This window comes from Perna viridis, chromosome 10 (assembly GCF_037379345.1).
Source record: "Perna viridis isolate PV_CMFRI_1.1 ecotype Kerala chromosome 10, ASM3737934v1, whole genome shotgun sequence".
Lineage (NCBI taxonomy): Eukaryota > Metazoa > Mollusca > Bivalvia > Mytilida > Mytilidae > Perna > Perna viridis.
The window spans coordinates 20832885-20859372 of NC_142454.1; the positions used below are offsets into that span (position 1 = coordinate 20832885).

The 26488-nt window shown below is 33.7% G+C and overlaps 1 protein-coding gene and 1 long non-coding RNA gene across 3 annotated transcripts in view; one reads left to right on the top strand and one right to left on the bottom strand.

Moving 5' to 3' along the window:
• On the bottom strand, window positions 1-25208 carry LOC148604906 (sushi domain-containing protein 2-like). 2 transcript variants are annotated; one of them, XM_088548189.1, is made up of 18 exons: window positions 25041-25202; window positions 23277-23404; window positions 22416-22769; window positions 21693-21791; window positions 21038-21206; window positions 18782-19045; window positions 17292-17479; window positions 16339-16508; window positions 15433-15720; window positions 10023-10294; window positions 9126-9284; window positions 8452-8640; window positions 5364-5500; window positions 4615-4753; window positions 4010-4228; window positions 3434-3622; window positions 2085-2199; window positions 1-1161 (listed from the first exon to the last, which is right to left on the bottom strand). In XM_088548189.1, exons 1-18 carry the CDS (start codon window positions 25108-25110, stop codon window positions 1014-1016), a joined length of 3297 nt encoding a protein of 1098 aa, XP_088404315.1. In that variant the 5' UTR covers window positions 25111-25202; the 3' UTR covers window positions 1-1013. The 2 variants fall into 2 exon arrangements, with proteins under 2 accessions (XP_088404315.1, XP_088404316.1); XM_088548190.1 differs by having other exon boundaries at window positions 1017-1156; window positions 25041-25208.
• Window positions 23487-26488, top strand: part of LOC148604907 (uncharacterized) — a 28661-nt gene continuing 25659 nt past the window's right edge. The window contains exon 1 of the long non-coding RNA XR_015915825.1: window positions 23487-23760. This is a non-coding gene — a long non-coding RNA (uncharacterized LOC148604907). The remainder of the gene's footprint in view (window positions 23761-26488) is intronic.

Sequence of the window (26488 nt, forward strand, 5' to 3'; positions counted from 1 at the left end):
TTGATTACAAATGTTTTATTGTTTATATCTACAAGCAATGCAAGGGATTATGATAAACGATAGTTCCATACACAAGTTCACACACATGACAAAATGCTTGCATATTTTCTTTCTGCACAAAGAGTACGTGAGAATATTGATCCTTCTTTTTTTTTGTTACATGTATACAATCTGTTGAATTAAAAAAAAGTTAACAATTGATGAAAAAACATGAAGCATTCGAAATGGCAATTACAAAAAAAAAATAAACATAGATTTTTTACTTGTGCCAAAAAATACAGCCAATTATGTAAATTTAAAGATAAGAACTACTCATTTGGAATAATACCATAAACTAAACACATAATTGAAAACAACATATCAAATTACACCATGCGCTACTGTAAGGTCCATAACGAACATCTATTATATTGATACACATCTTTAATAACCCCTAAAATTCAGCTGCCTTTCGCTAAGGAGTATAATGACCATATACTGTAATGGTGGAAGTTTTAGCGGGTGATTTTTGCGATTCCTGTGGCAAATATATTGGCGAAAATGTTAATGACGTCTTAACGTCTCATAATATCAAACAAAACAAAATTTTGTAATAGTTCGTGATCGCGAATAAAATCCTTGTACAAAATCTAAAAATGACCACGTTTACGACAATAATTGGTTTGCAAGTCTTATCAATTCACTTTTCAATATTTGATAATCCTATTATTCTATTTTCTAACAGTATGAATCCTAACACGCGTATGTACAATTTTAGGTCAGCACATATATATTTTTTGTAAAAACAAAACATACAATAAGAATTTGAATGTAATATGTAATATGACAAACATCATATGAAAGTTTACAAATGTGATTTGACGTGATGACCAGGTACAAACCCGTAAATATACAATTTGTTCTCGCAACATAATTGAATACAAAAAATGACAATGGAAATCACCTCCCATTCAACACTCTACAACAAGATATGCAAAGATAATTTTAAAAAAAAGTTCCTAAAATGAAAACACTCAAAGACTGTACTCCTGACTCGATCGTTTTTTATCTTCTACGTCCTCCTGAGGTACTTTATGGGGTCGGCTGTAGTAGGCACTCGTCTCTGTGGCTTTACCATCAGTAACTGGATTACGGCCCTGACCTTCACTGTATTTACCTTTACTAGAAAAATGATCCCTGATGAATAAACCATGCAAGCCAACATCATACCACTATTAAAATGTTAAAGTTTAGAATTCTAGATCAATTAATTCTTTGATATGTTTTGTAAATAAAGGAAGCTTTTAATCCACGCTGGTCAAATACTCTCTCTGTAATTATCTCAGAAGACAAATCACACTATTGTTTTTGGCGCAAATTGATATATCGTCGTCGATTTGTGACGTGGCATTTTGCGCAAAATTTGCGCTTTATCTCCCTTTGATCGTAGAAGCAATATGACGTAAAGATTCAAGGGTCGCTATGAAAAATCTTCCGTGTATCCGTCTGTTCCACACAAACTCACAAGTCATGACAATAATTTCACAACGGATTCCGAGAAAACTTATACCAAATGTAACAAATACTTAGACTTAGGATGAAATTGTTAATCAGCCTTGTCCGATAGCTTAAGGGGTATTTATGCCAATTTGATTATCAAACATTTTAGCGAAGGTCAGATGCATGGGAGATATGAAACAATATTCTTTTCTTGGAAAATGTGATCTAGTTTTCTTAATCCTGACAAGTTTTTGAACTGATGAATATTAAAGAGAGTTCTGTATTATTGCCAATAAAACGCAATTTGCCAGTTCACCTTTGATGCTTAACATACTTTAAAAACACAAATAAAGAAGGATTTTTGTATTTTTTTATAATCGTGGGTGGAGAAAAATTAAATATTAAGTGTACTGCACGTAGTATGAAATTGAATATAACAAATAAGGGGGTTCAAAGTCAACGAAGAGTGACTTCGAACAATCCAAATGTTTTCAAAACTTCTAAATATGGACCGCTATCGTTTTAGCTGAACTACTTCCCTTTTCCCTCTATCATGGTCCGAAGCAGCCTCTAAAATACTGATACAACCAAGTCTAAGGACTTACTTGTTTCGCCTGGTCTTCCTGATAAGCACACCAATGATTATAATTATAACAAAAAATGCCAAGATTCCAACGACTATTCCGACAATCATTGCTGTATCTGCTACCTCAACTGTTGCTGCAAATGTAGAAATTAAGATGTTGAAATAATATATAGACTTAATATTACATTCCAGAATCTGTATCACATGCCGTATCAACAATGGACTCTAATATCATCCGAAGGGCCAATTCCCGCCCCCGCAAGTTTCTGTAGTCGAGGGTTGATTCCGCACGTGATGCAGATGAGTGGTTTGGTATAGGGTATGGGACAAAGGTCTAGTGATGTGATATGGTGATACAACATAGTGTGATATAGGGTATGGGACACAGGTTTAGTGTTGTGATATAGGATATGCGATGTAGGTCTAAGGGTACGATATAGGGTATGCGATATAGGTCTAGGGATGCGATATAGGGTATGGGACATAGGTATAGGGATGTGATACAGGGTATGGGACACAGGTTTAGTGGTGTCATATAGGTTATGCGATGTAGGTCTAGTGGTGTAATATAGGGTATGCGGCATAGTGTGATAAATGGTATGCGACATAGGACTAGTGGTGTGATATAGGGTATGCGGCATAGTGTGATAAATGGTATGCGACATAGGACTAGTGGTGTGATGTAGTGTTAACGATAAAAAGTTTAAACAATCTCTTATGTATAAGAATATATACGACAAATATTTAAGGCGAGTCTCTTATATTAGTTTTGAAGTAATTCGAAAAAATCTTTATACTTGGTTACAATCATGTTTTGGATTATTTGAATAAAGAACATTATTTTTATCACTTATTGTAGCAAATCACAGACAGTTGATACAACAGTCTAAACAGTCGACAATAAATACTAAGAAATCGTTCACTGAAGACAATGGGTGGCCTTGAGATGACAGTTTTCCTTCCGATGGGGTTTTTCTCCCTTTGACATAGCCACCATATCCATTCTCATTATAGCTGTAAAAATCTTTATTCTGATAGTTATATCGACATCAAAGAGTTTTTATTCAAAGGTCATGGAATGTCTGGAGACTCCACATTATTTATATTGCTTTGATATAAATAAATGGCAGGTAACAAACACTGATAGGCAGCGTTATGCATGAACAATAAAGTACGTGTATGTACAGAGTCATGAAGTATTATCCGTAAACAATATAACTATCTGCTTTTTTTTTTTTAATTTTGGGGTAGACCCCATTGATTCAGCCGTTTTTACCAGTCTTTATTTATCATTTATTCCAGCTTTGTCAATGGTATCAAAGTATTATATTACATTTTTACCGTGTGATTTATATTAAATCCACTCACCAGTACAACTAGCTGTCACAGAAGGAGACCATGACTGTGTTGTATTACTCGTAGATGTACATGTATATGTCATATCATCCCCAGATAAACTTCCAGTTTTACAACCAGTAATTGTAACTGTTTGGCCTAGTTTATAGTTATAGTTGTCTTTTATGCTCCTTGGTACATTTAATAATCCACATGTTCGTTCTAAAAAGCAAGAAATATGTATCATCACAACAACATTAATTCAGTATTACCCGAACTGTTGCCTTTAGAAAATATTTATAATCTATATATGATAATAGACCATTATCTATGGTGTTATCCAGGGAAACTTTCTTTTTTCTTTAGTCAAAGATTCATTTTGGTTTTATCATTGTTTTCCCATTGTCTACTATAAAAACATCCTTAAAGTCTGAAAAATTAATTCTGCAAGATAACGTTTTCTTTTCAAGCAATTCTGAGTGAAGCAGCAAGGAAAATGGTTTTGAATTTTTCTCTGGCCATTGAGCAAGTCCCACATGAAAGATGAAAATATTTTGCTACATTTCATAATTCATATAATATTATCATACAGGCTTGAAGTGAGTTTACCTGGCATCACAAACTGATCAATAGTTTTGAATCTTTCCGACATTGCTTTCGTTTTCGTTGCTATCCTTTCGTCTCCTGTTGCTCGGTAGTCGAACGTACATTCTTTATTATTCTGACAAGCTGGTAATAAACGGTTAGGTTGATCCAACGAACAGATTGGTGGATTGTACACTGGTTCATATAGCATCGGTATCACGGTAGTCTGTTTGGTCGCAGCCCCTGTTTAAATAAAATTCATACAAAAATAAATTTATGTAGTGAATACATTTGAGTATCCATGCGCATATTTAGTCTTTCTTTACCAAAAATGTATGAAATCATGGAATTATACATCTATCACATTTATGAATTATATTTACAATAAAAAAGCATTATCTAAATCAAATTGCTTTTAATAGAGATGTTTATGGTTATGTACAAGTCAGTAATTTTAGGCCTTTAGATCGATACATGTTCCATTTTTATCTTTCATATATTTGTCATGGGCTCGATACCCACAAAATATACAATTTCAGCTTTTGTAGGAAATGAATCATTTGTTTTTGGATATTTCTACTTCCATCAATCTTTAAAACAGTTATTAAACGAAATGTAAAATGACTTACATGGATATTTAAACATTTGATAAAGATTCAGTTCTGTTAATTGGCCATTTTGGACCATCATATTTGTAGTGTAGTTCAGATTCTTCAAATCATCAGTTGCGTTACCATTGAAGTTACCAAGTAATCCATCTATCTTACCCTGTACAAAAGTAAAATTACTCTATATCTCTCTTTATTTAGTACAAACAACAAAGTACACAGAAGTACATTATAGAACTCATTTCTAAAGAGATCAATAAAAGTAAAATAACAGACGTCATACTCCCCTAGTCAAGGTATACTTTTCTTTACCTGAAGCTTACTATAAAGAATAATGACGATTTTCGGAAATAATGAAAACAAAAACCTATATGGTGCCTTTTAGTTATAAAAGGTGTCCTTACTTAGCAGCTGTTGGTCATTAACTGAAAATATGCATCCGATTCTTATTCTCGGAGATGCGCCTTTCAACCATGTCCAGTCTGTCACAATCTCGCTCAAAATATTTCATATCCTGTATGAGTGTTAAAATTGATAAACAAATCAAAATGTTACCAAATCTAACTGATGACCATATTGACCAAATTTTGATGAGCGCCGATTTAACACACGGATGACTTTTGTTAAAAGATGAATCATTAGAATATATTTTTAAAACAAATTTGGTGTATAAAGAAAAAGTAAGTAAGTACATTTTTACACCCTAAGCTTTTTACTTACTTCAAATTTGAGCAAGAAAAGAAGAAATAACAGATTCGGTTTAGACTTACCTGTAATGATGGTGGTGCCATTATCAAGACACACAATGTCATTTCACAGTCAGCTATCTGTAGACCTAGTCCATTCTCTAGTATTATAGTGAAGTTTGACTCCTTACTGATATCATCAACATTTACCACTGAGAAATCTAAAGAAAAAATGGCAAATTAACAAAATATGTCATTTTCTTCAAATCAGTGAACCTTGAATCCACTGTTAACAGTTACTGATATGTAACAAGCTATGAACGTGTGTTCTTGAAAGAATAATCAAGGGAACCAAGGTTATAGCGGTAATCAAAAGAATGTTATCCAGGAACAAAGACAAGACATGGAAAACAGACATACACAACAAAGAACATGTAGTAACTAAAATCATACATACAAGTAACAAAAGCAAATGAGCAAACCGGACTCCACTAAAAATGGGAGCATGGACCAGATGCACCGGTAGGGTACGCATCCTTTGTTTTTCTAGAAACACCTGCCATCTTGCTCATAAAACACTATGACACGTTGAATTAATCAGTTTTCATGGCCAGATGGATACACCATAACTATCCACGAGTTCATGATGACGACCATAAAACTTTAGTGATGACTTCAATCTTGTAGCAACATAACCCTGTTCCAGAAGCCTGTTTGTAAGAACTCTAGCCCGATACAAAAAGTCTGCGTAGTTTCGGCAAGCTCTGGCATAACGTATGAGTTGTGATATAAACACACTATACGCAGGTGAAAGGAAATTTGACAACTCTGAATGAAAAGTCATCACGTTTTTCGTAACGTTTGGTCAATAGTTTTCCTTTACCATTTATTTCTAACTGTAGGTCAAGATATGAGGCTGTATCCTTTATCTCAAGTTCTTTGGTGTAGATGCAATGTACCAAATTCCCGAAATTAGGATTGTTTAAAGATAATACGTCATCTATATAGCGGAAACTAAGATTAAAGGATCTAGATAAACGATATTCTTTCTTTCGGGTTAGATCAGCTTTATTAAAAATTCCAGCATTTTGTAAACATCTCTGTGTATTTGGAAGATGATTTAGAATTGTGTTATTCTAAATCATTTATATTATTACAAAGTATATGTAGAATCTCTACCAAAAACTATATATTTGTATCTAAGTGTACCATCTTTTTTGGAAAAACAACGATGTATAATGTGTTTAAGTCAGGATTTTAACTGATTTTTAAATCAAAATTTTTTAAATTTTATACAGTGTTGAAAAATCATCGGTTTTAATGCTATTATATTCTGATAATAGTCTTAAACTGATGGTCTCCAAAAGATCTTTCGAATTTTTCAAGATCCACTCTGAATTTATAGCACTCTGGTAGTAACAAGTGTTATGGTAAAACTGCAGACCCTCTTTGACAGCTGTGAGTATAGAAGTTAAGAGTTTTGAAAGAGGTTTGGTTTTGTATGGATTCTTGTGGAGTTTAGGAATCCAGTACATAGACGGTAAATCACAATCATCGTCCTTGGTGAGAAACTAAAAGAGGATAGCACAAATTCATGGCTTTCCACAATCTTTTTGGAGAGTGTGGTAGCAGTATAGGTTTTATCACTCTTGAATAAGAGTTTCAAGAGGCAGTACAAAATCTGTTCTTTGGCTTAAGTATGCCTTGAAAAATCGAATTATGTACATTTACCTGCTTATTAAAAAGATATGATACATAAATTTCTGTGTCTAACTGCTAACGAAAGTTTTTAATTAGGGAGGACGATTTTACTACATTTTCTTAGAAAATACTTATGTGGCGTATGTAAGTTTCTTTGAAATTAATGAATGTTTTTCATATTGAAATATTGCTAGCATTCAGTGCAAAATGTATATAAAAATATGAGCTATCAATGTTAAAATGATCAATTTGTAGGTGATTTCTGTTTCCAGGGACACAGGTATGCCAATTTCTCAATCAATCGTGGAAAGCGAATGTCAACAAAGCAAAACTATTGGTCTAATGTTTACTCTTTGACATCAAGGCGGTCTGTCAGAAACTTCAAATGTGCATCAAAAACTCCTATAGTCACCATTTCGGCTGTAAAATTCTCAAAATTCCCATAAATGCTCTCATCTTTGCAAAATAACATATTTTTTTATTTAATGCCGGGTTTCATGATTTTACTTTTTTCCATGATGGTGGTCATTGTTGAGATAAAATGGTCTTATTCATATAATTTTGCCCACATTTCGACATTCTGCACACGTGTTGAGGAGGCAACCTCTCATCAGCAGCATTAAAATCAAATACAAAGGAAGGTCTAAAATAATATAAAAAAGAAGTTCTCAAAACCAAAATTATCGAAAAGAAAGCCAAATCCAATACCAAGATGATCCTATCACGAGCAACACGAAAAATGAAGCCTTCGTGTTTCATAATTAATTTTACTAATATCTAAAAGAAGCTTCGTATTTTACTTTGAATCTTACTTGAAGTTTTGTAATAACATTTTCAGATGCAACACTTCACCGTAAAAAAAAACTACAGCGAAAGTACCAACAGTCCCTGCACAGAAAACTAGTACGACAGGCATTATCAAATTTGTCAAAAATACGTTTAATGCGATAGATATGTATTATCAACCTTTTAATACATTTTAGTTAACCGAGATATCAGACAGTGCTCTTTAATTCATCCTTTTCTCATCTAAAAGATGATTGGTACATTCAAAATATATCATTGTAATCAAGTTTGTTTTTCTTTTCAGCAATACAAGTTTTCTTTATGTATATAAATAATAAAATAATTTTCTTTTATCCCTGAAATTGAAATGTCATGAGTCTAATATCAATTTGGTACATAACATTATATTCAATATTACCCAATATCCCCATACTGATCTATCAGACAGTGCTTTTGAATGGATTTTTTTAAAGAAGGTGGTAAACTTCGTATGTTCAATTATAATTATATAATTATTTTCTGTTTTCGCCTCACCCAACTGACATATCTTTGTTCTTGTATACGAGATATGTATACATATTACTGTCAATGTCCATTATGTCACGAATCTGTTATAAAGATACACTAAGAATATTATCATTGTGCACTTTTTTAGAAACATCCTACATAAATATTAATATCTTACATTTGAAGTCTTGCCATCTGGACTCTTTATTACCGAAGTAATAGTAGTGGTTGTTCACCAGAACATCGAGATGACGTTTACTTCTGTCCGATGTCGGTAACTTTAGTCTGATTTCAACACTTTCAGTGGTATCGCCAACGACCTGTATCCCAACGTTGACCAGCATTACACTTGAATTACCTCGTTCGCCTGTAGGTAGAGTTGCAAAAACTTGTTTTCTCAATTTGGTCCTAATCAGATTTCAATTTCCATAGAAAGCTTTATCAATTTTACTCTTCAATGATGCGTATGATAACATTGACTATTTGAATTCGATTGTTTTAATAGTAGTAATAAAATTAAATTTATTCATTTTGCATTTAACATGCATGTAGATTTCTTCTTTTTAAAATATTTTAAGAGTGAAAAATGAAAAAGAATTCTGAGTACATGGTCAAAATGTATTCATCATCTTGAAAAACACACAATAGAACAAAATTTATCTGTACGTTAGTGCCACGTGCTATTTAAATATGAAAAAAAGTTTCAAGGTAAAACAGAGAAAAGAAAAGCATGGCATTTAGTTGACTTCAAATGTTTAGTATGAGAAAGATGAAAACAATGTTAACTGTTGTGTAAATACGTTTACAAAGTTACCAGACGCGCGTAGTAATGGAAGAAAAAGAATGACATACCAACAATTTTTGGAAAAGCGTTTCTATAGAAACGTCCTTGAACAGTAACCTTGTCACCGTTTGTTAAGTTTGTAGTCATTAAAATAAAATCGCCTTCTCCGCACATGCGCTGGTGGTATCCATCAAACGTTTGTATATGACCTTGACCATACAACATGGCTGCAAAACAATTCAAATCATATCAAGTAATAGTTTACCCATTTATAATATGTGTTTGATTGGCATTCAGCCTTTAACAATAGAATTAACTCATTGATTTTTATTTCTTTATTCTGAAATAAAATACTTAGACAGGAGCATTTCGTTTTGAAACGAATTCCGATCTATAGCTTCAGTCACTTAAGAAAAAAACCTTAAATCGTCTTTCATTGAATATGACATCACACTGTCCGTCCATTAAAAGCTCAAGACATTCACTACATATGTAGCTACCTTACATTTGGTTATTACTGTTAACATGAATACATAACAGATTCTCTTAGACTTCTTTTTGGATACATTTATTAAAATTTAATGTTGTTAAGGGTCGATGAGTAATCAGTTTATAATGAACGTGCAGCGTTGATCTAAGTTACTCAATTACTTTTATCTGAAGATATTAAAAGGCTATCCATGTTAAAATCTGGTAGTGGCACAGGGTAAATTTTATCCCACTGAGCTTTTTGTTCCAATGAAATGTATATACCATAAGTATATCATAGAGTTACCCCCGTTTTTTCAATGAATTTCTCGTTTATCGTTGCAGTTAATACAAAGCCGACATTCAATATAGAGAAAGGATGCATTTGTGAAATGAAATAGGTGAAAAAATATTTGAAAACAAAATATGCCACCCACTGTCTGTCTTTTTTAAAGGATTTTAAAATTTATCTTATTAAGAGTAATAAAAAAGAAAACCTGGTGTTGGAGGGGTATAACCAGTACAGTCACGTGTTACTCTCTGGTCCATGTAGTAGTCACAATCTTTATAATCAGTCCATAGACAGCAATAATAGAAGGTAACAACATCCTTGACCCAGTGGGACGCATCAGGTACCAAATCAGCCCGTCCATACGGCGCCGCACCCCAGGCATGACTGCGGTCAGGAGTACTGCCTTGAAAAGAGTCTGCAGAAAATCTTAAGTTTCCAGAAGCATCGTAACAGCACTGGTTGCCTGCTCCATCAGACCTAAAAAACCACAATATATTCAAAATATCTGTGAATAACATGCAATTAACATATATGAAATTATGAGGAATGGAGAAATAGGGATCGTATTTTATTTTTCATTAATTATGTTTATTTTCAAAATATCTACATAATTAGAATTCTCCCTAAAATCTTAATGATGATTATTATGAGGGGCACGTTAATAAACAAGTTTACATAGTATTCAAAGGAACGCCACCGTCATACTGCAAGCAAGAATGACAATGCAATGAACATATCGATAATATTACAATTGTGCTGATATAATGGTAAATAGTAACAAAATTCTGAACTCGCTCCTGTCACGATCAAGCTGCGATACTTGACATAGATGTATATATGTATAGAACTATATAGATCTGTTCGCGATCATTTCTCTCGGGGTAAGAGTGAACTCATTCAATAACTAGACAAAACCGACTTCGATATATAAAAACTACCCTAAAATCTTTTTTGATATTTGTATTGCCGAATAAATATAACATGGTCGTAATATGATCACACAATTATTGTTCATGGGTTTCATGATATTAATATTCCGATACGTTCAGTAATATTTCTAATATTTCTTAAGAATATTTCTTGCGAATCTCCAAAGTTTACAACTAGATTCGTAAAACTTACACGAATCCTTGGGAATGAAGGCACTTTTACGAGTGATGTTCGAGTGATTTACGATTGTATGCACGATTCTTTACGATTTAATGAGAATGAATTAATACGATGCTCTTATGACAACAGTTCATGATTCATTGCGATTAAATATGATCAATTTACGACTGCATACGATATTGTTAAGGAAAATTGCGAGTGCAATACGAATGGTTACGATTTGGTCCGAGCTTTTAGGGATTATTAACGAACGGTTTACGATAACCTAACGAGTTTTTTTTACGATTACTGGTGGTTTAACCAACGGCAATGATGTTTTTCAAGGCCATACTGCCTCATGTTTTCTTCAAATGAACATTTGACATATTTTACGAGAGAAATAAGTCAATACCAGAAATACTTTCAACAACTTCTTTGCCCACTCGTACGACAATCTAACCCTCCTTGTCCTGGACAAATCATTCGTACTTATTCGCAAGGTGCTCGTTTAAATTAGTGTGTATCTATAATCCATCAAAAAACTATCGTAAATCATTCGTAAATGAATCGTATAACAATCGTATAAAACAACAAACCAAATTGTTCTTGTAAATACTTTCCGAGTTCTTGTAACGGATTTACAATATGTTATGTAAGCATGAACGTCAGCATTTAACATAATATAGAAAACCTGAATCTTCTACTTAACCGTCATGATTAGGGTTCACCATAACATTTTGAAAGGTATGGGTTTATTTCACCATATTTTTCCGTCTGACAACAAACAAACCTGTGCATTTAGGGATAATTAAAAGCATGGCTGGACTTAGGTCTCACTAACCACTTCCGGGTCAAATGGCCACCCCCCCCTATGTAGTACCAAAAACACACTGAACCTAGACATATGCATTGTAAGTGCATTATTTGTGTGTATTACGATTAAAAGTAGTCAAAATAAAGCTAAGAATGTGTACTTTAAAATCATATATGTAATTAATTACAAAAGTGTATGAATATTGTTTACATGTGTGAGTAATTTGCCTCCATGCTGTCAGTTAGCAGAACAGGTAAAAATGTGGATTTTCAGTATTATTTATTCAAGTAAATTTTGTGAAGAATTTCTACTATCATCGTACCATTAGCATAATGATTTTGGAAGCCTTACTTTCCAAGCTTCGCAACGGTATGCAACTTTAAGGTGTCATTTGTCTTGGGAATTCACAGTGAGACTTTGAAAATTACTTTTTTAACATGTAAAGTAATGGAAACGTTAGAAGTGGTTAGTGAGACCTTAGATAATATTTAACTAATATTGAAATTCATTTTTTGTTTTAAATAATTAATATCTTAATTTTATTTTGCTGAGCATTTTTTTGCAGAGAGTGTCAAAATAAAGTATGTTGTAATAATGTTTAAAAGATGATCACGTATTAAAGATGAAACTCAAGCCTTTTGTCATCTACTGTAGATTTTAGAATGTGCGGCAAATGTAAGGTCATTTATTGACACAAGTTCACATAAAATCGATGTAACTTTCTCATATCTAGGGCAAGCTAGGCCTTTAACTTTTTCTAGATACGTAGGTTTGTATTGTAGTCGGCGGGAAGTTTGTCAATGTATCGAGAATGCACTATCTTAAAACGATTGAGTTTATTATCGGGTATACACATGTAGTTGATCGTTGCATGTAGTCTGTTTCATTGCAGGTAAATTTAAATCAGACGACTTGTATATGGAAAAGATAGGAAATGTCACGTGAAGGTAATAGAAGAGAGTTGTAATGAAAGACATCTGATATTATAAATCATAACAGATGTGAATCAATGATCAAAATAATTATTCGTGATAAGTTTCCTTTTTTCTATAGAATTGAATTAAAACAACGGCATGATATTCACTTAAATGTGGTGAAATTGAGCCCTTTGTTGTCAAAAGGTAATGATGAACATAATTAAGCTGTAACTCTATAATTATGATAACAAACTGATCTAGTTACATGTTAAAGCCTCTTCCTGACAGTGTCATTTGTTTTATAATTCACACCTCGTGTCTATTCTCTTTGTCTGGTCGTTGTCTCAGGATTGTTTTCATTTATATAACGTTGATGAAGTGGTCAATATCGTGATAGAGTAATCAAGGGAACCAAGGTTATAGCGGTAATCAAAAGAATGTAATCCAGGGACAAAGACCAGACATGGAAAACAGACATACACAACAAAGAACATAAAGTAACTAAAATCATACATACAAAGTAACAAAAGTAAATGAGCAACTCGGACTTCACTGAAAACTGGGAGCATGGACCAGGTGCACCGGTAGGGTAAGCGTCCTCTGCTTTTCTAGAAACATCCGCCGAGTTGCTCATAAAAAGTCAAGTTCGGGGTAGACAAACGAGGAAAGGAAAACTATGACCCTTGAATAAATCAGTTTTCATGGTGCTGATGGATACATCATAACGATCCATGAGTTCATGATGACGACCATAAACTTCTGTAGTGATGACTTCAATCTTGTAGCAACATAACCCTGTTCCAGAAGCCTATTGGTTAGAATTCTAGCGCGATACAAAAAGTCTGCGTAGTTTCGGCAAGTTCTGGGATAACGTATGAGTTGTTATATGAACACTCCATACGCAGGAGCCGAAGGGATGTTGCCACAGATGAAAGGAAAGTTGACAATTCTGAATTAAAGGTCATCACGTTTGTCGTAAAGTTTGGTCAATAGTTTTCCTTTACCATCGATTTCTAAGTGTAGGTCAAGATATGAGGCTGACATCACGTGTCTGTAGTATCCTTTATCTCAAGTTCTTTTGGGTAGATGCGATGTATCAAATCCCCGATATTAGGATTGTTTAAAGATAATACGTCATCTATATAGCGGAAACTGAGATTGAAGGATCTAGCCAAACGATATTCTTTCTTTCTGATCAGCTATAAAGTCAGCCTCATAAGAGTGAAGGAATAGGGTCAGCAAGTAAAGGTGCACAATTTGTTCTCATTGGAATGCCGACCGTTTATTGAAAAACACGTCCACCACACTGGACAAGCATGTTGTCCATTAAAAATTCCAGCATTTTGTAAACATCTTCCTCTGTATATTTGGAAGATGATTTGGAATTATTTGATATTTAGACTACTCATAGGACAGTGGTATGACTAATACAGTGATAAAGACCGAGCAGCAGGCGAGTTCATTATCGCTAGAAACATCTAAAATGCCAACATTAGAAATCAGAAGGATAAGATCTATGGCAATTGAAGTTTTTAACACCATACACAAAAGAAGTCCATCGTACATGACTTAATAAATATTAAAAACACCAATTATTCTTGTAGGTACCAAATGTTAGCTGCAGTTCCATCAGCACGAACAACCGCATATGGCATAAAATCATTCTGCAAACTGCAGTCAAACTATGGAACGAGCTGCCAAATCATTTTAGAACCCAGACTTCTTTCAGTCAATTTAAGTCTCATTAATGCATGGAAGGACAGCTTCTACACAAGGACGACTTTAGATATAGCTTTTGAACTGAACTTAAAATTTGAATCGCTGTCTTAGTCGGTACCACTGTCCTACGGGCAGTCTAAATATCACCATATTGACCAGTTTATCAACAACTGTTGTGTTTATTTCATTGAGGAACCATATCCTTGATTTTTTTTCATTGTACATATAATTAAACTTTAAAAAGTGTGACTTGTTCACATGCACGTCTGAATCGTAACTGCGTTTTATTAAATGACGTAACTCTAAATTCACAGCTAGTCATTATCGTGAAATGTTCTGATAATGACCGGTTTTCTAATCCGTTTTTTTTCGTGATATTGACTGGTGGAAGTTGTACCGTGGAAATAAGGATGACAGATGAGCACTTTTAATCGAATAAGAAAATCGGATTTTCACCGATATGAAATAATTTAAATTACCATTCTAATCCCGGTTCCATTGACAGTCCTTTTATATTCAATCCTTGGGTGTTGGAAGTTGTTTTTAATGGTTTGATATGAGAAAGAAACGTTACTTATAACAGACGTGTCTTCTAAGTAAGCTATGAAGTTGTAAATGTTATCGTGCAAGGTATACCAGCCCCATTTTTACAGGAAATTGATATTGGACAGGAACCTAATTGTTTACAACGTATTCCCATCTTTATAAAGTCATACAATAAATTTGAATTCGATTCATCCATTGAGAACAGAGATAATTGCAACGAGTTTTTTTTTCGGATGGACGGACGGACGGACGGACGGACTGACAGACACTATGATTCAAATGTACCACCCATTCGTTGAGAGAAATATAATTTTGTGAGAATAAAAATCGCTGTATTTATTTCTCTTCCTAATTAGTTCAAATATGAATTCTATCCAAATTACCCACGACTGTAATAGATTCAATTATAGGAATACTCGAGTAACATTTGATACAAAGTTGTTATTCACGCAAATTCATATTTTTTAGAATTAAAAGGCTTTAAACCTTTGCAAAGCGGATATAAGTAAATAAAGTAAAGCGATACGTACGAGGGTTGAACTGATCGAACGCAATGAACAGCACCAATATGGTATTTACACTTGTGTGGATTCGAGCTATATAAATCGCAGCCGACGTCAGTTTGCCATCTTCCAATATCGGTCAGTGCCTGAACTAAGTTACAAGGACAGCTTTGAAGGTTTGAAAGCCAATTCATATCTTGTTTGTCCTTATTATACCACGATATACATTTCTGGTATGGCCAGTCATCACCTAACTGCATAGTCAGTGCATTACCGACGAAAAATCCTAATGGTAAAATATGACTAGTGAGATATCTGTAAAAAATAACAAGCTACAAATGTAAATTAGAAATCATTCATTTCTGAAATACTACAAAGCAAGTGCTTCTTACATCAAACAAATAAAGATATCAATTTCTCTTCAAATACTCTGTTTCAGCATATACATGATGGCTTAGAGCTGACTTCTTTCATCCGATTAGGGTTGTTGTCACGTTGGCATACTCACCATATACATTCTCCTTATATCTCAAGCCTGGTAAAACGGTCCAGATTTTATATACATACATACTGCAGTAGATAAAACTATTGGCGAGTCTAACCATGATAGGTAAGGATGAAATGCAAATGAAATGATGGTCTAGTGAAAAAAAATCAAGCACTAACAACTAGAACGAATGGGAGCAAATACTTCGGTATTGGGCCCATTAAAGACCAAAAATAATAATAGTCTTGTTTCCTGCTCTAACAAGAACAAAATAGGGTAGGAAGGTTAGGAAATTATTTTACCTTAAAAAATTAATATTGAGTTAATGAGGCAACATGCAATCTTGACCTTAACAATGGCCATGAAATGTTTATAGGGTAGGGGTAACAAAAGTAGATTAGGTAGGGTAGCAGGAAACAGACACTTTATTTTTTGGCCTAACGTACGCGTGACTTGTTGCTTTGTTCTCATCTCTAAGCTCGACTTTAACAATACCAATCTCAAATTCATCACATGTACGTCCGACACAGGCAATGCTTGCAGCCGGGAAGGTATATATACCAGTTGATGCTCTGATGATCCCAGTACCAATACTTCGTAGATTTTGCCAAACAACCTACATTTAAAAACGTTTATTAAAGATCAAAGTCGGTGTTTATTTCGATTTATTTACGAATCGGAACTATTCAGCCTCTCTCGACGAAAGTGTATGCGTAAGGCGCAGGAAAGCTATCCGACAGGATTCTATATTCAAGTTGAGCTGGTGATTTTTTTTACCATTACTGTTTTCATAGCTCATATTTTCGCGAAACAACTCTTGTCGGAGTTGATTACTACTCTGTATTTTCAGTGACAGCTTACTAAATTCGCAATGTCATCTGATGAACAGAACTACTTTGATTCATGGTTTGTTACTTTTCCGGTAAATAACTTAGGAGATCCACAAATCAACTTTCTCATGTTTAATTTTATCATGGTATGGTAAGAATTCCTGATGCTGACTATTTCATGAGCGGACCCAGAAGTACGAGGTTCAGAGGACACAAGAAATAAATGCAACCAATCCATTGAGTTATATACATGTATATAGGAGATGTGTGTGAGATACACGCATGGTCCGCTCTACATTATGTAGAATATGCATCAACATCTGTTTTAAATGGTAGATCTACATGAGCGATAAAAATCCGATGAAAATGTACCTCTACAGGTATATACACGTAAAAATATTAGACGTAATATGCCAAGCAGACAGTTAATAATCGAACTGGCAATAACAAAGGAGCATGGCAATTTGAACCGATACGTATTATTTGCGTACTTTAATAGTTGAATAAAGAATCGAAGTTCTTTTCATTGAATGTAATACGGTTACACCTTTTATTAGTCCTATATATACCCCGTTGGCGTTTTCTCTGTATCCCCATAAAGATATATTGACAATGGAAGTCATATCGGACTGAGGGACAAGAAGAGAAGAATTCCACAGTAGCGTAAGTTGGTTAGCAGTTGTCTCATTCCATCGATTATCAGGACCCCTGTCAGGCAGTTGAACGAACTCTTCCATTTTCAGTCGCCCAGGAAATACTAAAAAAAATAGTTATTCATTAATTTCAGACATTTATCCGATTGACTTCTTACAAAAAACTGGATCCTATCACTCTGTTCGCTTCGGAATTCTTGAAAGAGTTTCAGTTCTTGATTCGTTGATAACTCACATAAACTATCTAGCGTCATATATTTTGGTCATGGGATTGCAAATATGCGAGCATACGAAATTGTTTTTAGTGTTGGATTTGGTCGACTTTTTCCGATTGAAGCATCTTTAAAAGTTTAAGTTTACTATCATGACAAACAACTTTTGTGAGCACTAAATATAAATTTCTTTTTATCTGACAACAAATATTGCAAACATTTTCTGTTTGATCAGGGAATGATAATTATATTTTGTCGATACAACTTACACTGGGGCCTGTTGATAAATAGATAGAAAATGAAATATTCCGTTCCTTTCTTATAATTGAATTTCAATATTAAAACAAAAACAAACAAACATACAAAAAAAAAACTTACGCTGAACTGAGTAAACAAACGTAAAAACGTTAAATGAAGCCACAATAGAAAGTAAAAAGAAATGAAAGAGCCTCGTCGCTAATGTTTTTCTTCACATCCAGTATAGCAGAGCCTATTATAAAACACCAGTAAGTGGGGGTAGTATTTAATCCAATCTAACATCCATTGGAGGAATAATTTTGTTGTCGATTTTTGAAAGCACAAAAGATTTTTGAAAGATAACTCACGAAACAAGTCCCCAACGTTAATGATGAGATTACCAATAAAGATAGAAAAAAGAAGACTTAGTGTGTTGTGCAATCCCAACCAGCAGAAATCAAAAGACAGAAAATCCTCGGCAACTTAACGAAAACCATTATCCTTCGGCAGAAACCTAGAAGGCTAAACCAACTTAAATTCGACAGCAATTTTTTAAGGGAAGAAACATTTTATCCGATCACTCATTTTGGAAGACAATGCGAATCTTAACACCAATGAAAGTGAACAACAGAGAAATATCGGACACCGAAAGGTGGAATTTCAAGTAGTCTTAAGAGTCTCAACTGAAAATCTTGCCCGTGAATGTCTGTGATTTCTCAGCGATTTTTTTCTTAATGTCTCAAAAATGAGAGAAGGAAATTTCACATGGCAAAATAAGTTGATATTTTTTATTATCGGTCGGAAAAATTGAGAAAACTATAATCATTTGCTTCAAAAGACTTAAAATGACATACTGATTAAGGAACTTAAACTTACGTTCCAAAGAGCAAAATATTTCTCCTTTTATTTGTACCACAACCCACCCTTCATACCATACAATAGAAAACACCACAATACCTATTAGAATCCTTGTGCTGTATATGAAGGGCCGACTGTTGATAGACATTTCAATTGTTATCCATCCCCTGACATTCATTAATGGTACCGGACATCTAGCTTTCATAGAATTTATTTTTATCCCATACGTAATCAAGTTGTCGTCTTTATTGAATCGGCACTTTACTATTGTCGTCCGTTGATCCATGAACATACATGGGCCGGATATATCTAACATTTTGCCGCCATACATTCCAGCGTACGTCGGATTTATGGTCAGTATCCCTGGAATTATTGTACAAATGTCATTTTATTTTTAATAGTCTAAAAGTGTGTGTTTTAATTAGAAATAATAAAAAAAAACAAAAACAAAAAACAAACCAGCTGCATACAACTACACCTTTTTTCAAATGTAAAAATAAAAATAGATATTGGAATTTGTGTTATTCCATCACATACTATGTAAAATAATTGGATCCCTCTGTGGATTAGGCAGTAACAATTTGATTTTCTTGGGTCACCATTGATCCTTTTAAGACAATCTTTTATTATAGGCTTTCGGTCAATTTTTTCGAGACCTGTTTATTTTTTCAAATAATTTATAAGGTTAAAGCTAATAACCTGAGAGTAAACTACTGTAACATTTTTTTCACATTTTGAAACAATTAACTTCTTTAAAAAAAATAATAACTCCGATCCCCATGTAAAATCAAATGGTTGCTGCTTTATTTGATGATAAATCAAAATGTGGTAATGAATATTAATGAAATAAATAAAAGATTTGTTTAAATTGTTTTCCGCTCTTCAATCTCTTTCAATTATTTATTGAAAAATATAAACAATAAGTTTGGACATCGATGTTTTAGATGCTTTCAACAATTAATAGTTCAATGAATGCTGTTACAAGTGTTTTCCGCTATACACTATACGAAGTTAAATTATTCGGAAATAGCTTTATTTTTTAAGAAGGAAGCAACCAGTTTTGACGTTCCATATGTATGGTACATTTAAAGAAGTAGACCTTGGGTAACGGAGGTAACCCAGAATGAAAGGATTTTGGTCACTATAGCGTTTGAATGACTCCTAATAAGAAGCATCCAAGTGATGCTGATGTAAAAGGGAAATACACATGTAACTCCAAGAAAGGGTTCAACTTCTAAAACTAAGTCAAAGATGCCAGCCCCAGTAACTCTGCACCTTTGAAGTATAGATTAAATGTTACAAATTGGTACTTTGAGGATTTTATATTTTATAAGGTGGGAAAATGTTTTAAATTATATATTCTATTGCAAACCAAGATTCCTTTAGAAAACATATTCAAATTGAAATATGAAAATAATCTCTGTTATCGCATGAGACAATACGGATAACCAATAACCTTGCCTGTTTTATAACTCCTTAACCTTTTAGAGTTAAAAATATATACTTTATTATAACTCCTTATAAGACTTCAAGCTTTCTGTTTTTATTTTATTGCTTTGTTCAGCATTCATTGTCCAACCCTATACTGTGTAACAGCATTAAACTATGTTTAGCATATAAGTTTGTTCCTTCGTGCAGAAGTATGAATATTTGTGTGACATTAATTTACAACATTAGTTGACCCAAGGTGTGCCCGGCAATGCTCTTTCATCGATATAAGTCATCATAACATGATATTTGGTAACCTTGTTGAATATTAGCATGATTTTAGCCATGATACAATTTGTTTTTTGATTGCATATGAATAATCCATATAATATCAGTTTTGTACGAAAATTGAATTAAGGATTTTTTGCAAAATAGAGTTTTTTTATAAAAGCAAATAGCTGAAAATTACCCCCCCCCCATTTTTTTGTTGTTTTGGTAATTATATGCCTAGTATCTCTTCTACAAAATAGATAGAATAAAATCGCATGTTAAATCTGATGTATTAATCCTCTTTTTAAAGTCAATTTGACTTAATATTCAGTCATTTATTTAAATATATTGTCAAAATGGCCCTAAAATACCAGATAAATATTTTTCAGTTATCCCAATGATTGAGATTTCTGAAAGTAGCAATATTTTAGTCCTCATAGTTCAAAATCTGCACAGTTAATTTTAAAAAAAGTCAGGTGATTCACCACAGTTAGTGTAATATCATGAACAAATTTAAAGAAAATTGAATTATGGGAAAATTTGGGGACATCCCAGGTCTACTACCTTAAGTATAGTTTAAAGTTAGTGTGAACCATGATAATTTATGGTCAACTTATAAACCATTTTTGAATCCATTCCTTCTCTAATAACAATTACCTCCAGTCCCAAGATCATTCGAACATCCACCCTTTTGGATCTCCTCGGTGTCTACCCTATAGATGAACCTTCCCTTTACGTCGCTCCCATGAAGAATGTTGGCAGATTTCAGTTGCTCGCTGGTAAGGGCTGTGGTGTAACCGCGACCTTCGCCCGCGTTGAAACCAGACTTAAAAAACAAAACATGGCAGTTAAAAATGTAGATAAGGAAATCGACTGAAACATTTCACTAACCTTAAACTATTTGCATTTTTTTATGTCGGGACCTGTACAAGATACTTATTGCATATCACCCGTTGACACAGCTAAAGAACAATTTAAGGAGGTAGACCTAGGGTAAGGGACACAACTCTTACAAATCATTGGAACGCTTGTATTTAGCATTTTACATCAATCTCATGTAAGCATCAATGTAACTTGCATTGATTTCATTCCGTTTCAAATGAAAGCTTGATAGCTAAAGTGAAACTGAATATGATACAAACATATCACTGATTTTCAAGAGTTATACCCCATTACCCCAGGTTACCTCCTTAATCGTTGACGTTGGTGTGTTTGGCATTTTCAAAGTTTTCACGATATGTTTCACTTTTTAGACGATAAATGGCAATATGGTTTTTATAAATGGAAATAAGGATATTTAATATTGTCATACCTGTGTAAATCTATCCTGATTTATATTCATGGTTATGTAATTGAAAATAGCAAAACTGTTGGTACCGTCGGTTAGCAAAACGAGTTGGAAGGTATTGTTCTGTAATGAAAAAAAAAAAGAACACAAGATATAAATTGAAATTTAATTGAATCGACTAAAATAGATGAATTGTGTCCATAGGATATAGATGCCCAGCTGTACCTATCGGCCAGTAAGCACTTACACAGATGATTACGACAAAGGCAGAACGACTAAGGCGTTTATTGAAAAGAAAAAAAAATTCTTGCCCTGTCTTTTCTATATAGTGTGAAAAAAATCTTTCGTTTGGTACCAATATTCGTAGTTTTCCTGTTCCTGTCAATCAAACAATTCAAATTTCCAACGAATTGTAAAGTTTACATTGGAGAAGTCTTATATGCTAAATGGATTCCTTTAATTAAAATTGTAAAAAAAAAAAAAAACAAAAAAAAACAAATATAAACGAAATTTCGATGAACCACGCAAATTGTTACCATCATATAATTGTAATTTCATTTGTTTTTCATGTTTTCATTGCTTCTTTTTGGCCAAAAAAAATCAATTTACCAAGAACCACGCTACACGTGTAAATATAAGCTTTTTTCGCTTTTTCTTTGGAACATAATCAAAACTTGTCAAAGCACTAGTGCCTGTTACATTCACTTCTTCTTCAATATTACAGCATAACCCATTCTATTTACTAACATTGCATGGAAATGTGCATCCTTTTAGCACGTCTGTTTTAGAGACAACCTCTTTCCATGTTACAGCCAGCCCAAAAGTGGCATTAAACTGTTGATTTATACCAATCATGGACTGTTGTATTATAGATGAATAGTTCGACAGCTCTTGTTTAGATATATATTTCGCCCCAGATCCTGGTGTACGATATAAAATCTTTCCAGTGTACTGTTCACTGCCTATTTTCGAACCTATGTCTTGAGCTGGAAAGTAGTAGGGTGCTATAAAAGCTGGGTCCCCTCTCGTCAGAGTTTCAGTGAAAATTTCCGTCTGATGAAGTGTTCCTGGGTGGAACCCAACAAGGCCATCCTTGGAAACCTTCAGACAGAAGTAAAAATCACGGGTTAGAATTTTGGAAATTATGTCTTCTACGTGTAGTCTATTCTATCCAGTTTGCTACATTATTTATGTAGATTGTTTTTGTTTCATGTGTTCACGCTAGGTCATGTTTTTATATATTGACATATTTGAATCATCGCACTGCTTTTTGCCGATAGTTAGAAGTTCTTGTGTTTGCACATTCAGTAGGTGTTCTAATTATTGCTTATTCGTACAAATAACTTTCGATGAAAGTATGTAGTGGTAAAACTACCGCTACGTATAAATTGATAAACAGGAGGTTAAAGTTCAAACAATTTTTATACCTATAAAATTCAGAAAAAAAACATTATATTTCCGCGTATATGGTAAAAAAGTTTTGTGAAACAATGAATATGTATAGGAGCATGTTTCGAAGTTCACATCTGTTTTGCCTTAAACTAATAGATAACTGTACTATTTAAAAACATATTTGTCAATGAAAATAAAACAAAAAATAAAACACACATATAAGTTTTTGTAAAGCCTCCCTCTGAAAGGAAATGTAAGATTCCCTGGTAACGATACATTATGTCCGTTAGTGTCCTCGTCTCTTGTTAGTTCATTACCAGTTAAAGGAAAATCTGCACAGTGTACTGAAAATCAAAATGAAAGATGTTTTCATACTTAAGTGTTACACAGGTTAATTGATCAAAGTATAATGTTTCAGAACGAAAACATGATTATGATCAGGAAGTTGGACTAGATCCTGTTTTAATTTCACATTATACTGCCATGAGGAAAAAAATGCTTCAAGTCCGTGTTACCTGTTTAAGTGTGTCTAGAATACTTCAGAATCTTTACCTGCGTTTTCCTTTGGTTCATGTAACTATGGTGCATGTAACTATGGTGCATGTAACTATGGTGTCAAACGCCAAAACAGCAGTGACGTCTTCAATGGCTTGGTTCAGTACGACTTTGAATTGCAACATCACCACTGCTCTGGAATTTGGTAAGATGTTTTGTTTTTATCTGGGCTTTTTGAAATTAGTTTTGGTCTATCTCATTTCTCATATGGCTCTGATCGTTTTTTGGAAATGACTCATTTCTATATGGCTCTGATCTTTTTTTGGAAATGACTCCTTTCTATCTGTAAGTGTGGATAAAGTAATACACGAGGAAACTTTATCTTGAATCTCGCTTTCACGTATCGTTTCAGAAAAAAGAACAAGTTTTATCAAATTCATCTTGAAACTATGATGATTAAATATTCCTTTTGCATTAACGTAAAGCAAATTACGTGCATAACGTAATTGAAATATATGCACTTACATGGGTATCATTCTGTTTATACCCTTTCCGTTACAGGGATGCACGGAAGCGATCGCAATTTTTCCATCCAATATGCCAAGTAATAACATATCGTGATATGCATGTTCCTGTTTTTCTACATTAGTGTATACATAATGTGTCTGCATTTCCTACATTTGTCATTTATCATGGATATTTATGTAAGCTAACATAAAGGTGTTTTAATTTTATATACCAGTTTAGGGAAAGTATTCAGATGTTTCGATGCGAAAAAATACAAACAAAAACAAACAAAAAAAAAACAAAAAACAAAAAAAAAAACTAGAGAACCTGTACATGTAGCTAAAACAAGTATGATCACTGCAATGGCTTTACCACGTGACCATTTGGTTACGGGTAGTTTCAAATGTCCAGACCATTTCAAACCTTAACCGATTTACAGAAGGGATCTTAAAGTCAGGTTCAAGACTGGACAGTGAAAATATTTTATCGTAGGGTTTATAAAAGTAATATGTCATTTAATCTCTTCTTTGTCATTAAATATCGATCTAATAGCTTTATAATTTAACACAAAACATTTGTTACAGTATGTCAAAACTCGCGTTCAAAATAATATACATACATGTGCAATTCATGTATGTAAACAGTCGCGGATCCAAGGACTGGCGTACCGGGCGTACGCCCCCCCCCCCTAAATCGGCAAGAAAAAAAATTTTCACCACAAGTTTCCCCCCATAATATGTTTTGCCTTGCTTTGCACGGCATTTAATTCAATTGACGCCCCCCCTTACCCTTCCCTAAACGCAAATCCTAGATCCGCCTCTGGCAAAATTACCATACAATGTTTTGTAGCTGTGCACATCAATCTGTAATGAAAATTACCACGTTACGTAATGTTTGTATTTAACGATAACGATTTATCTACTTGTAAACACTGTTGGTAACGTTTTTCGATAAATAAAAGCTATTAATTACACTTACCTTTTCCTACGAAAATAACAAAACACAAAAGTCTCATTGAGGAAATTTGAATGTTCATGGTGGCCGCCATTTTAAAGTAAATTTAACCCCGCGTCAATTTCGTGGAGATGAAGGTATGACACCATCCTATCTAGTTGGACTGAGATAACAACTTGGTTAATTCACTTAGGAATGTGATAAATTCTGGTAGGCACTCGATGTTGGATTACTTTATCTGAAAAAGGTGGATTTGGAACTTCATAACATTAAAGTAGGAGAAAAATCCATGATTTTATCAAAAATATAAAAATTACATATCTTTTATTAATCATTTTTCTATAAGAGTTACCTCTCCATGCAAAGCAAACTATGTATGTTAACAATCTACCTTATTTCTTCGACAGCCATAATTTCTGTCTGGTTCTTAAATCGTATATTTGACGTTGACTCAGTAATAGCCTTTCTTAATGATTTTTTAAATCAACGGGCCCCAAAACTGACAATTTTTTAAAAATCAGATTAAATAGTCGGAGGAAATAGAGGAGCATTCATAAACATCCGTGCCCCAAGTACTTGCAAGTGTTCATTTCGACTGTACGTCTGTTGTGCAGATACGAAAATCATTAAGTTTCTGTGAAAATTTGGCATCGAATGTTGAATTAACTGTAAAAGACCTTTTGTCTTAACTGCGGGTCGGCCGATGAACAGGCATGATATTCATATTTCCGCTAGGTAGGACGGAGTGAAACAATGTTTTTTTTTTCGCGGAAGTTATAGGTAACTAGATAAAATAGCACGCAGATAAGACGAAAGTACTGTGAAACCTATCTTCACCGAATCCTGGACAAACAAGTTACTTGTGTTAACCAAGCACGCTCTCAGGTCGATTCATATCAGTTTCAATACTTTTGGAACCTTTGTAAATGGTGCTAATGCTTTCAGGAGCGCATCTAGACACTTTGAAAAGGAGGGGTGCCAGCCAGGCTTCCTCAGAAAATGGTGTTGCTATGTCACTATTTGCCATTTTTGGTAAATTTTACACATAAAAATGACAAATTTATCAAAATTGAGGAGGGGTACCAACCCCCTGTACCTGCTGGATCCGTCACTGGCTTTAATCAAACAAAATCTTTGGTCCAAAAGAATTTCGATTTTCTAGGTAGTCAGGTTACACTGTATCTATTTTTAGACATGAAGCGGTCGGTCTACTAAAGAATGGTACCTCAAACATTACAGGCTTAAAACAAAGACCGACACAGAAAAATCAATTGTTGGTAACGTGGTCATGATGTTTGTCTAAGTTATCAGTGTTATCAACATTCTGGTGTATTTTGAAATGTTGGATAGAGTCAGGTATTTGTTTATGTCCCTTGGTATACAATCACCTTGAATTGTTTACATTCATAAGTCGACAATCCAAAAATAGTGTATTGAATGACAAATGAGAAGACACTTTTTTGAAATAATAG